We start from the raw sequence: 12,125 nt of genomic DNA, 5'->3' as shown, positions 1-12,125 counted from the left end.
AACTTTCTCTCCCTTGGCTTGAACAGCAAGGGAAATATATTGGCTTGAAAATCAAGCAAATTGACTTTTACCACGTTATTCTCCCCAAACGGGATATTTTTTTCTTTTTTCTTTCTTTTCCAGAGATAGCTTGGCACTGGAACATCGTAGAGGGTTGTTCAATAGCTCATTTTAAAGTAAATTAATTGGGTTAAAAACCTTTTGTAACTAAAATAAATTATTTCTAAAAGAGAATAGATTTTTCCACCAAAAACTGCATTTTCGATGTCTTTTCACACTCCAGTCTTTCAAACATTATACCAGCAGTAAGATTTGAACCCACGCCTCCGAAGAGACTGGTGGCTAACACCAGTGCCTTGGACCACTCGGCCAGGCTGCCTCTCATAAATAAATATATATGTGAATTTGGGTTGCAGCAGTAGCTAGCAACCTAGTAAGAGATGATCAGTCCAATGCTAAGAAATATAACAAAATTACATTAAAAGACGATCATTGGAATAACATACCACTGCATACATTGGAATTAATTTTATAGTAAAGAACAAACTCTTGCCCTTAGTTACCTATGTCTTGTCAAATTAGCTAATTAATTTCATCTGATTTTGTTTAAAAACAATTCCCACACCGTGATTCGAACCCAATCCAGTTGGTTGAAAGCCAACTATCTTAAACCACTAGACCATATGAGATATGTATAAAAAGCAAATTAATTGTTTTATGATCTCTTATAGCATAAATTTCATCGGATATAGCTGAAACCTAGTAAAGAACAATCCACGGCACATAGTAACTAAAAGTTTTATAATAAAGAATGAATTCTTGCCTATACTAGATTATACACTCAACTTAATTATAGTTAATGATATGGTAATGATATGGTTTTATTGATAGCTGAAGTATAAATTAAAAGAAAACGACCACGGCTGGATTGAAACCACCAACCTCTCGATTATCGGCCAATTATTCTAGCCGCTTAGACTATGACGTCATTAATTAAAGTTGTAAAATTAAAAATATGATACAACTCCTAAACATAGATTCAGATCAAAAGAAAAGTACATCATTAGAACCACCTTGTCTGAAACCCTATTAGATAAATAATGAATGCCGTCATAGTTTTATTAGAGCTTTGACGTGAATAGAAAATTACAATAAGGAATGAACTTTAACCCATAGTAACTTAAGTATTAAATCAAACGGTTCGTTGTCATAGTAAAGAGCTGTGTAATGGCTCATTTTAAGAGAATCCGGGTTGCAGCGGTAGCTAGCAACCTAGTAAGAGACGATCACCTCCAATGTCAAGAAATATAAAACCCCCCAACTCCTAAAAAAAGAGTCAGATCAAAACAAAAAGTACACCATTAGAACCGCCTTGTCCGAATCCTCTATAAAGGAAACTTACCTCCCTTTGGCTTGAATAACAAAGAAAATATATTGGCTTGAAAATCAAGAAAATTGACTTTTACCACGTTATTCTCCACAAACGGGATATTTTTTTCTTTCCGCTTTTTCTTTCTGCTCAGCTAGCTGGGCACTGGAAAATCATAGAGAGCTGTATAATAGCTCATTTTAAAGGAAATTGCAACATCTAGTCACTTTTGTATTTAAAAATAAAATACTTTTTAAAGTAGAATCAATTTTGTCAAAAAAATTGCATTTTTGATGTATTTTCATACTGCAGTCTTTTCAAAGATATTTGAATTTTGAAGCAATAAAACAGTCCATGTAATGAACTCTATAGTAATAATAGCTACTTGTCTCAATAGTAACCGAAACTCCTGGAACCAAAATTTTCTTTTTTGGCTTAATCGCTAAAATTATTATGTAAACTGCAAAAATATTTATGATGCCTAATCAGTAATAGTAATTTTTTAATTTAAACAACAAAAATACATGAAAATTCTAAAATTAGTTTTGCTTTTTGTCTCCTGGAAGAAATTTTTTTTTCATCTCAGTTCAAATTTATTATTGTATCCTGTAACCCGTAAAGTACATATCTCCATATTATTGTCTCATAATTGCAATTATTTTAGTTTTCAGTCCAGAATCACTAAACTTATTATTTAAACTGCAAAAATATTTATGGTGTCTAACCAATAATACTAATTTTGTAATTCAAACAAGATAAATACCTGAAAATTTTAAAATTAGTTTTGTTTTATGCTAGGTTTTAGATACTCGACACGGGATTTTGTGTGCTTAATAATTTTAAATCTTGAAAAAATATGGTCTCACGCGAGTGGAAAAAAAGAAAGAATAACCAAAAACAATATCAAAATAGAACAATCCAAATTTCTACTAATAGAAAACTTTACTACACAAAAAATAAAGCTAACATCCTGAAATATAAGAAAAGTTTATTTAAAAGAGATAAAAATGCCACCAAACGCAATAAAGCTCGAGCACGCGTAAGGATTGCTACTAAGATGTCTTGTGATCCAGGATTTAAGAAAATGAAATATGACAGAGCAAAACAGAGGTATCTTACGGATCAGGGGTATCGAGAAGGGAAAATTGAGACAGCGAAACAAAAGAGCAAGGAACGGTATGATAACGATATAGATTACCGAAACAAACATAAGAAAAAAGTTGCTACCAGAATAATGGGTAGATACTGGGGTGACAAAAGCTATAATGAAAAAATTAAATTCTCTGCGAGGTTGTACCGAAGAATTTACAGTAAAGAACGACACCTTGCCCATGTTAACTGAAACATAAATAGGGATTATGTAATTTCCATCAGTATCATGGCTGTAGAGATGGCTGAAACCTAGTCCGGGTTACAGCGGTAGCTAGCAACCTTACAATAAAAGACGATCATTGGAATAAAAAACAATTGCATACATTGGACTTAGCTAGCTACTTGATTGCTTTAGACTCGTCTCTTACTATTTCAAAGAAGAAAAAGCCGTAGGCTTTTTCCTGTGTGTAATCAGTTTATTATCATAGACAGCGCTCTAGCACTGCCTGAGTAAAGAACGATGTGGGCATCCGGGTTGCTGCGGTAGCTAGCAACCTAGTAAGAGACGATCACATACACTGTTAAGAAATATGAAACCCCTCAACCCTTAAACAAAGAGTCAAATCAAAACGAAAAGAACACCATTAGAACCGCCTTGTCCGAAACCTCTATAAAGGAAACTTACCGTCTTTTGGCTTGAATAACAAAGAAAATATATTGGCTTGAAAATCCAGAAAATAGACTTTTATCACGTTATTCTCCACAAACGGGATATTTTTTTCTTTCTTTTCCACAGATAGCTTGGCACTGGAACATTGTAGAGAGTTGTTCAATGGCTCATTTTAAAGGAAATCTCTAGATCTAGCACTATTTGTACTTAATTTTTTTTTTTAATTAATTTTTTTTACGAAAAACTTAATTTTTTATATACAATATTAAACAATGACGTCATAGTCTTTGGATGTAGTTAGTACATAAAGTCTGGATCATCGAATTAAAGCTGAAACTAAGTAAAGAACAATTATGCCTCCATATATTCACAGTGATCTATAAAATTTCCCATTACATCTATAAACTGTTCCACAGTTGCCGGTTCATACCTTGGAAGCTTTTCACTAAACATGCAACATTTCTTTTGGATATTACTATGAAGTTTTGCGAAAGCATCTGTAGCTGACTTTTCAACAAAATCCATTCTTTCAGAGATAATTTTAATCTTTAATTTTGAATATTTTTCGTAATCCCGGTAAAAAATTCGTAAAATTTTTCTAAATTTACTAAGATCAGTCAGCATTGTTGCCATGTTTTTGGACTTCTGAATATAATTTTTAATTTTGCCCTTATGCGTTCTTTGCAGCTTGTGTAAATCCGGGTTGCAGCGGTAGCTAGCAATCCGGGTTGCAGCGGTAGCTAGCAACCTAGTAAGAGACGATCACGTCCAATGTTAAGAAATATAAAAGCCCATAGTTCCTAACAAAGGAGTCAGATCAAAACAAAAAGTACACCATTAGAACCGCCTTGTCTGAAACCCCTGTATAGGAAACTTTTTGTCCCTTGGCTTGAACAGCAAGGGAAATATATTGTCTTGAAAATCAAGAAAATTGACTTGAACCACGTTATTCTCCACAAACGGGATATTTTTTTCTTTTTTTCTTTTTTTGTATCCAGAGATAGCTTGGCACTGGAACATCGTAGAGGGTTGTTCAATAGCTCATTTTAAAGGAAATTAATTGGGTTAAAAATCTATAGTAACTAAAATTAATTATTTCTAAAAGAGAATAAATTTTTCCACCAAAAACTGCATTTTTGATGTCTTTTCACACTGCAGTCTTTCAAACATAATCGTATACCAGCGGTAAGAATTGAACCCACGCCTCTGAAGAGACTGGTGGCTAACACCAGTGCCTTGGACCACTCGGCCAGGCTGCCTCTCATAAATAAATATATATGTGAATTTGGGTTGCAGCAGTAGCTAGCAACCTAGTAATAGACGATCAGTCCAATGCTAAGAAATATAAAAACCCAAAACTCCTAAAAATAGAGTCAGATCAAAACAAAAGTACATCATTAGAAATACCTTGTCTGAAACCCTACTAGATAAATAATGAACGTCATCATAGTTTTATATTAGAGCTATGACGTGAATAGAGTGACGTCATAATTAGTATATAAGGAAAGTCAAAACTGAAAATTCTCTCATTCTTGATTAGAATAATGGTTAGATCAAAGCAGGCTATACGCAAGTTGAAGAAAGAGTACTACACAAACAACAGAGATAGTAACTTGAAAAGAAAAAAGCAAAGGTATTCAACTGACCAGGTGTATCGAGAAGTAATAATTGAGAGAGCAAAACAAAGGTATTCAACCGACCAGGCGTATCGCGAAGTAATAATTGAGAGAGCAAAAGAAAACAGCAAGATGTGTTATCACAATGATGAAGATTATAGACATGCAAAAATTGAGACAGCCAAACAAAAGATCAAGGAACGGTATGGTAATGATGAACATTACAGAGAAGCAAGAATTGAGCAGGCTAAACAAAAGATCAAGGAGCGTTATCACAATGATAAACTTTATAGAGAAGCAAGAATTGAGCAGGCTAGACAAAAGATCAAGGAGCGTTATCACAATGATAAACTTTATAGAGGAGCAACAATTGAGCAGGCTAGACAAAAGAGCAGGGAACGGTATGATAATGATGAAGATTACCGAAACAAACATAAGAAAAAAGTTGCTACCAGAATAATGGGTAGATACTGGGGTGACAAAAGCTATAATGAAAAAATTAAATTCTCTGCGAGGTTGTACGGAAGAACGCATAAGGACAAAGGGAAAAATTACATTCAGAAATACAAGAAGATGGCAAAAATGCAGGCTGATCTTCGTAAATTGAGAAATATTTTACGCATGTTTTACCAGGATCACGAAAAGTATTCAAAATTACAGATTAAAATTCTCTTTGAAAGAGCGGATGCTGTTGAAAAGTCGGCTAGAAATTCCTTGGCAAAGCTTCATAGTAATATCCAAAAGAAATTACAATAAAGAACGACACCTAGCCCATGTTAACTGAAAGCTTTTTCTTTCTCCTCAGCTAGCTGGGCATTTACAGTAATAAAGAACGATCTCTCTCCCATACTAACTGATATATGGTGGTTCCAGGTGTAGTTACATTACATAAAGGATCGATGTGGTTCATTATAAATTAAAAAAGGTTTAGAGCTTCTATTATAATAAAGAACGACCTCTTGCCTAGACTAAATTTTATACACCACTTAATTATAGTATAGGTTAGTAATTCAACAGATAGCATGGTACTGGAACATCGTAGAGAGTTGTTCAATGGCTCATTTTAAAGGAAATTAATTGGGTTATATTTATAGAATCGCGTCATATAAACTTACTCCATAGTAATTGTCCACTTATTGTATAAGATATCTAAATGACCCTCCAACAGATGCTTCACGAGGGTGCAACCATACCCCGTTTGCCCTTTCCCAAGAAACACCATTACAGACGGACAATTCTTTAGGCCATTTAAGCCATTTTATGACAATTTCTTATATTTTTAGCCTATTATCCCAATTTCTCTCAATCTCTGTGCATTCTCTGTATGAGTATAGTGACTGCTACTTTTACATTACAGTCTCATTCTAGTATCCTCTTCTGTGAGGAGGATGTCTCTCTAGTTTCCCATAAGTGTCAACTATTTAACTTTTTTAGGTGATACGAGACAAAATTCGAATTGAAAAGAAATTTGTCAGTAGAAACATGTGCCATATCTAGCGTTCCATATAAATGGGATTTTCCCCAAGATCTCAAAATTGTAGTTCTTAGCTTAGGATCTGGGGGGGGGGGGGGTGTTTACACTACCATCGGAAAGCTTATTAAGAACGCATACTTTTATGAACTATTTTTTTACACTTTTGGGGTTTTAAGTGAGTGAATTTTGTATCTTTAAGTTCTCAGTTCCACCAAATAATATTCTCTGTTGGAAATCGACGTTTTGGCTCGTTCAAAATTGAGGCATCCTCTTGACCAGATAAGGAACTTTCTTGTATCAGTTATTGTATATGAATTTTCTTTTGTAATTTCAGGATATTCGAGTGCCGCTTATTATGGAAAGTTCATCGATAACTTGGAATCTAGAGGAAACTCAATACAAGGAAAAGTCTATGCAGTTGACTCAAGGACTATTCATATCAGAGATTTTGAATTTGATGGACAAGATCCAGGTAGGCTTCTTTTTTTTATTGCCTATTTAACCCAAACATTTGGAAAATTTTTAAAAAGTTGAAATTGGCTCAGAATGCTGGACTGAGATGAGGCGACGAATAGATACTATTTGGAAAGTGATTGGATACGGTGGGCATCCGTGAACAAGTGCTACAAGGCAATGAACAGGGACGTGAACAAGCACGTGAACAAGGCAATGAAAAGGTACTATTTGGAAGATGAAGATGGCTTTAAATGATTGTTTGCCTGTTACTCCAAGCAAATGAATGGTCCTATGTCAATTCTAAATTCTTGGTCAACCTTCCTAAGACAATAAACCAAGCATTGAACGGTTTAAGGGTATGGCAACATCATTCTGATTTGTGGTGATTCTTATTAAATCCGGTTTTATTGTTTGTTTGATTTCAGATTTAAGCTTCTTTTGGCTGTTCGTTGTAATCTCTTCTTGTTTTATGCTAGAAATATTATAAAGGCTAATTTCTATTACAACTAGTACGACTAACAACTCACTACAGCACCAAGCTGACTAAGGCCAATACAACTGTGTACACTCCTTCTCAGTCAACTCAAAGCTTTACTCCCTTATTCTCTGTTACCTCCCTCTACCCTTTCTTCTCTCTTACTTATGATCTCTTCTCTCCCCATTATTAGGGGACAATGTGTTTTTCTCTTGGCCATAGGTAAATGGCAAAAAAAGAGCAATCTTTTGCAATCTGCCATCCTTCGTCCGTAAAAAATGCCCTAACCTGTCTTAACTTTTCCATAATCATAGCCCTAGAAAGTGGGACAGAATCTCCTTTCTTATATTGTATTTTTGACATGTGGTCAGTCAAAAGGGCACAAAAAACTATCCGTACACAAATCCTCTGGAAAACATTTAGCAAATCATCCTATGTCCTTCGAAGTACCCACATTTCAGAACCATACTTGATCACTGTTATTAGTAGGTTCCAATATTCTAGTATTGGTTGGCAGACTTATCATTCCCATTCTTCCAAACTTTTTTGAACTGTAAAAAAGCGCCTTGGCTATTCTGATTTTTATCTTCGCTGCATCCACCATTTTTAATAATAATACTACCTAGGTAAGTGAAGTTGTCTTCTTGACCGATCTTCTCGTTACCCAACAGTGTAAATTTCAACAGCGTAAATTTCAAATTTGCGTAAATTTCTAACGTTAATTTTCAAACCTCTTCTTGCACCCTGAACTTTCAAAACCTATACAAATTCATTCATTTTGCTAACTTTTGCCTTCCGATTTGATCCCATGCTCTCCGATAAGCTTTGCCGTACTCCTTAATACAAAGGCCGTCGAAATAATTAATATAAATGGTGAACTGTTTAGAAGACATTGTTTTTAGTTTCATTTCGCATAGAACTTCTTTGTTTATGCTGTATTGAAACTCTCGCTCTTCCTCTGTCAGCTATGCACTTCGCGGGTGTCAAGTTTGCCTTCATCATAAATTTCCCCATAGGTTATCAAAAGGTTTCCTACTGTATATTACCTTGAACATACGGGAAATTTTGCAAACATAAGAGGAATTTTTCTTCCGCATTTCATTTATACAAGAACAAATGATTCGATTTATTGTCTCTTACCATTTCTGGGCTACATATGCCTTTCAATAAAAGATGAATAAAAACAAAATCAGTCGCATTGCTCCACACCACAAGGAACAAAATAAAGTAGAGAACCTGTAGAGAGCCAAATAAAGTAGAGAGCAAGGTAAAGAGCCTGCTTACCCATAAAATCGCTCTATTTCATTCCAAAGCAATTCACTTAATATTGTATCAATTATGCGGAGGAATGCAAACAATATTTCAATTGCATGCATCAAGAAGCTCACTGTAAGATTTCCCACGGTAAGACACCTGACGAAGTTTTCCATCTATTTCTGAACTGTCCTTTTGGGTTGGCCTTGCACATTCGAATTGAGGTAGAATGTTTGAATGGTTTGTTTGAACGATTGTGTCTTTTAGTTGTATTTGACGTTATAGTTGCGTTGCGTTGTAGTTGCGTATGTTTTGTGTTGCGTTGTATTTTGCTTTTGTAGTTGTGCACATTTTTGACTAAAGCTCCAATTGAAATATAAGGTCTTTTCCACTCACAAACCGAATCCTTGGAACAGGACTCTTGGCTTCATGGGCATCAGGCCTCATGGCTTCTTGGAACTCAATTATAAGTTCCACAAAGGAATTTATAAAGCTGGTTTATACGAGGTAATACCAGATTGCCGAATTGTAAACTGTGTATAAAAAAAATTTACAAACCCTAATTCCAAAAGTCATGACCAGGCAAATCCATAACCCAAAACCGCAATCTTGCTTTAAAGCAAGGTTGTCGGATTCGTATTTTCAATTAGGAAGTCTCATTCTCGATTGTTAGTGGAACAATATTTTCTAGTTCTAGATTCTTAGTGAACGCTATATTTTGAAATCCGGATTATGAATTATAGTAGTGATTAGAGTTCATCATTTCTCTGATCATGGTCATTATAGTTGGGTAAAAATTGGTCATGAAACATATGAGATCGGTTTGATGACGGAAAATGTAGACAGAATTTTCTACATTTTATTTGTTTCCAGTGAAGTTAAGGATACATTAGATATGTACATTAATACTTTTCTGTTTCTCTCGATATATATCCTTTCTATCTCCCAAGCGTCTCAGTTGTTTCAACCCCGTACCTGTAGATCCAAATTCTCGAGTGTGTACTGGCTAACAGATAAGTACCAGTATATTTAATGACCTAAAGTAATTCAAGATAGTCTAGTCTACATATTAACGACGCTTATCGACCCTGTGGAAGCTGGAATCATACCCCATGTCCCGTGTTGCCAAGCAGAGATCAATCCACTGTGCCACCAAAGGCTAATCCAAAATATGATTGATAAGTAAAAGATGTTTGAATTTCCATTGAGATGTTTGGTAGACATTTGGTAGTGAATAGGTGGCGGGAGGCATCACAAGCATTGTCTGATGGGTACGTTTTTCGGGTGACGTATTAAGCAAAAACATACGAAAAAGTTATTGAAGGTCCAGATTTTGCCACTGTGCCTCTTTGCTGTGAAAGGAAATGCTGTGAAATGAAAGGAATCATTTTTCGGGTGACATATTAAGCAAAAACATACAAAAAAAGTATTGAAGGTCCAGATTTTGCCACTGTGCCTCTTTGCTGCGAAATGAAAAGAATAATTTTTCAGGTGACATATTAAGCAAAAACATACGAAACAGGTATTGAAGGTCCAGATTTTGCCACTGTGCCTCTTTGCTGTGAAATGAAATGCTGTGAAATGAAAAGAATAATTTTCTATTCAAAATAGTTGTTTTTCGAAGAAATTTTAAATTAACCGACGCATTAAAATTACCTGAATCACCTCCTTTTTTGCCAAGTAATCAATTGGGTTATCTGTTTCTTCATCTTTTGAACTTGCAGCATAGGTCGACTTTGAACGGATTGAGCCAATGCCATATGGTGTGATTTGCCTGTACAAGATTTTCTGCACCTTTGTTTTTCTAGGATTACCCATATTACATGACGATACATGTTTCTGCATGCCAGTTCAATCAAATGTAAGAAATTTTAAATTAACCGACGCATTAAAATTACCTGAATCACCTCCTTTTTGCCAAGTAATCAATTGGGTTATCTGTTTCTTCATCTTTTGAACTTGCAGCATAGGCCGACTTTGAACGGATTGAGCCATTGCCATATGGTGTGATTTGCCAGCACAAGATTTTCTGCACCTAAGTTTTTCTAGAATTACCCATATTACATGACGATACATGTTTCTGCATGCCAGTTCAATCAAATGGAAGAAATTTTAAATTAACCGACGCATTAAAATTACTTGAATCACCTCCTTTTTTTGCCAAGTAATCAATTGGGTTATCTGTTTCTTCATCTTTTGAACTTGCAGCATAGGCCGACTTTGAACGGATTGAGCCATTGCCATATGGTGTGATTTGCCAGCACAAGATTTTCTGCACCTAAGTTTTTCTAGAATTACCCATATTACATGACGATACATGTTTCTGCATGCCAGTTCAATCAAATGGAAGAAATTTTAAATTAACCGACGCATTAAAATTACTTGAATCACCTCCTTTTTTGCCAAGTAATCAATTGGGTTATCTGTTTCTTCATCTTTTTAACTTGCAGCATAAGCCGACTTTGAACGGATTGAGCCAATGCCATATGGTGTGATTTGCCTGTACAAGATTTTCTGCACCTATGTTTTTCTAGGATTACCCATATCACATGACGATACATGTTTCTGCATGCCAGTTCAATCAAATGGAAGAAATTTTAAATTAACCGACGCATTAAAATTACCTGAATCACCTCCTTTTTTGCCAAGTAATCAATTGGGTTATCTGTTTCTTCATCTTTTTAACTTGCAGCATAGGTCGACTTTGAACGGATTGAGCCAATGCCATATGGTGTGATTTGCCAGTACAAGATTTTCTGCACCTTTGTTTTTCTAGGATTAGCCATATCACATGACGATACATGTTTCTGCATGCCAGTTCAATCAAATGGAAGAAATTTTAAATTAACCGACGCATTAAAATTACCTGAATCACCTCCTTTTTTGCCAAGTAATCAATTGGGTTATCTGTTTCTTCATCTTTTGAACTTGCAGCATAGGTCGACTTTGAACGGATTGAGCCATTGCCATATGGTGTGATTTGCCAGCACAAGATTTTCTGCACCTAAGTTTTTCTAGAATTACCCATATTACATGACGATACATGTTTCTGCATGCCAGTTCAATCAAATGGAAGAAATTTTAAATTAACCGACGCATTAAAATTACTTGAATCACCTCCTTTTTTGCCAAGTAATCAATTGGGTTATCTGTTTCTTCATCTTTTGAACTTGCAGCATAGGCCGACTTTGAACGGATTGAGCCAATGCCATATGGTGTGATTTGCCAGCACAAGATTTTCTGCACCTAAGTTTTTCTATAATTACCCATATTACATGACGATACATGTTTCTGCATGCCAGTTCAATCAAATGGAAGAAATTTTAAATTAACCGACGCATTAAAATTACTTGAATCACCTCCTTTTTTGCCAAGTAATCAATTGGGTTATCTGTTTCTTCATCTTTTGAACTTGCAGCATAGGCCGACTTTGAACGGATTGAGCCATTGCCATATGGTGTGATTTGCCAGCACAAGATTTTCTGCACCTAAGTTTTTCTAGAATTACCCATATTACATGACGATACATGTTTCTGCATGCCAGTTCAATCAAATGGAAGAAATTTTAAATTAACCGACGCATTAAAATTACTTGAATCACCTCCTTTTTTGCCAAGTAATCAATTGGGTTATCTGTTTCTTCATCTTTTGAACTTGCAGCATAGGCCGACTTTGAACGGATTGAGCCATTGCCATATGGTGTGATTTGCCAGCACAAG

The 12,125-nt window shown here is 35.2% G+C and overlaps 1 protein-coding gene across 1 annotated transcript in view; it reads left to right on the top strand.

The window, feature by feature from the left end:
* Skel (DM13 and DOMON_DOH domain-containing protein skeletor) overlaps window positions 1-12,125 on the top strand; it is a 64,809-nt gene that overhangs the window by 33,426 nt on the left and 19,258 nt on the right. Inside the window, exon 2 of the mRNA XM_089087796.1 lies at window positions 6,556-6,693. Coding sequence (XP_088943922.1) covers window positions 6,556-6,693 — 138 coding nt within the window. The remainder of the gene's footprint in view (window positions 1-6,555; window positions 6,694-12,125) is intronic.

Source organism: Artemia sp. Qi Xiang Cuo, chromosome 4 (genome assembly GCF_049724085.1).
Source record: "Artemia sp. Qi Xiang Cuo chromosome 4, ASM4972408v1, whole genome shotgun sequence".
Classification (NCBI taxonomy): domain Eukaryota; kingdom Metazoa; phylum Arthropoda; class Branchiopoda; order Anostraca; family Artemiidae; genus Artemia; species Artemia sp. Qi Xiang Cuo.
This window is presented reverse-complemented; position numbering and strand designations above follow the sequence as displayed.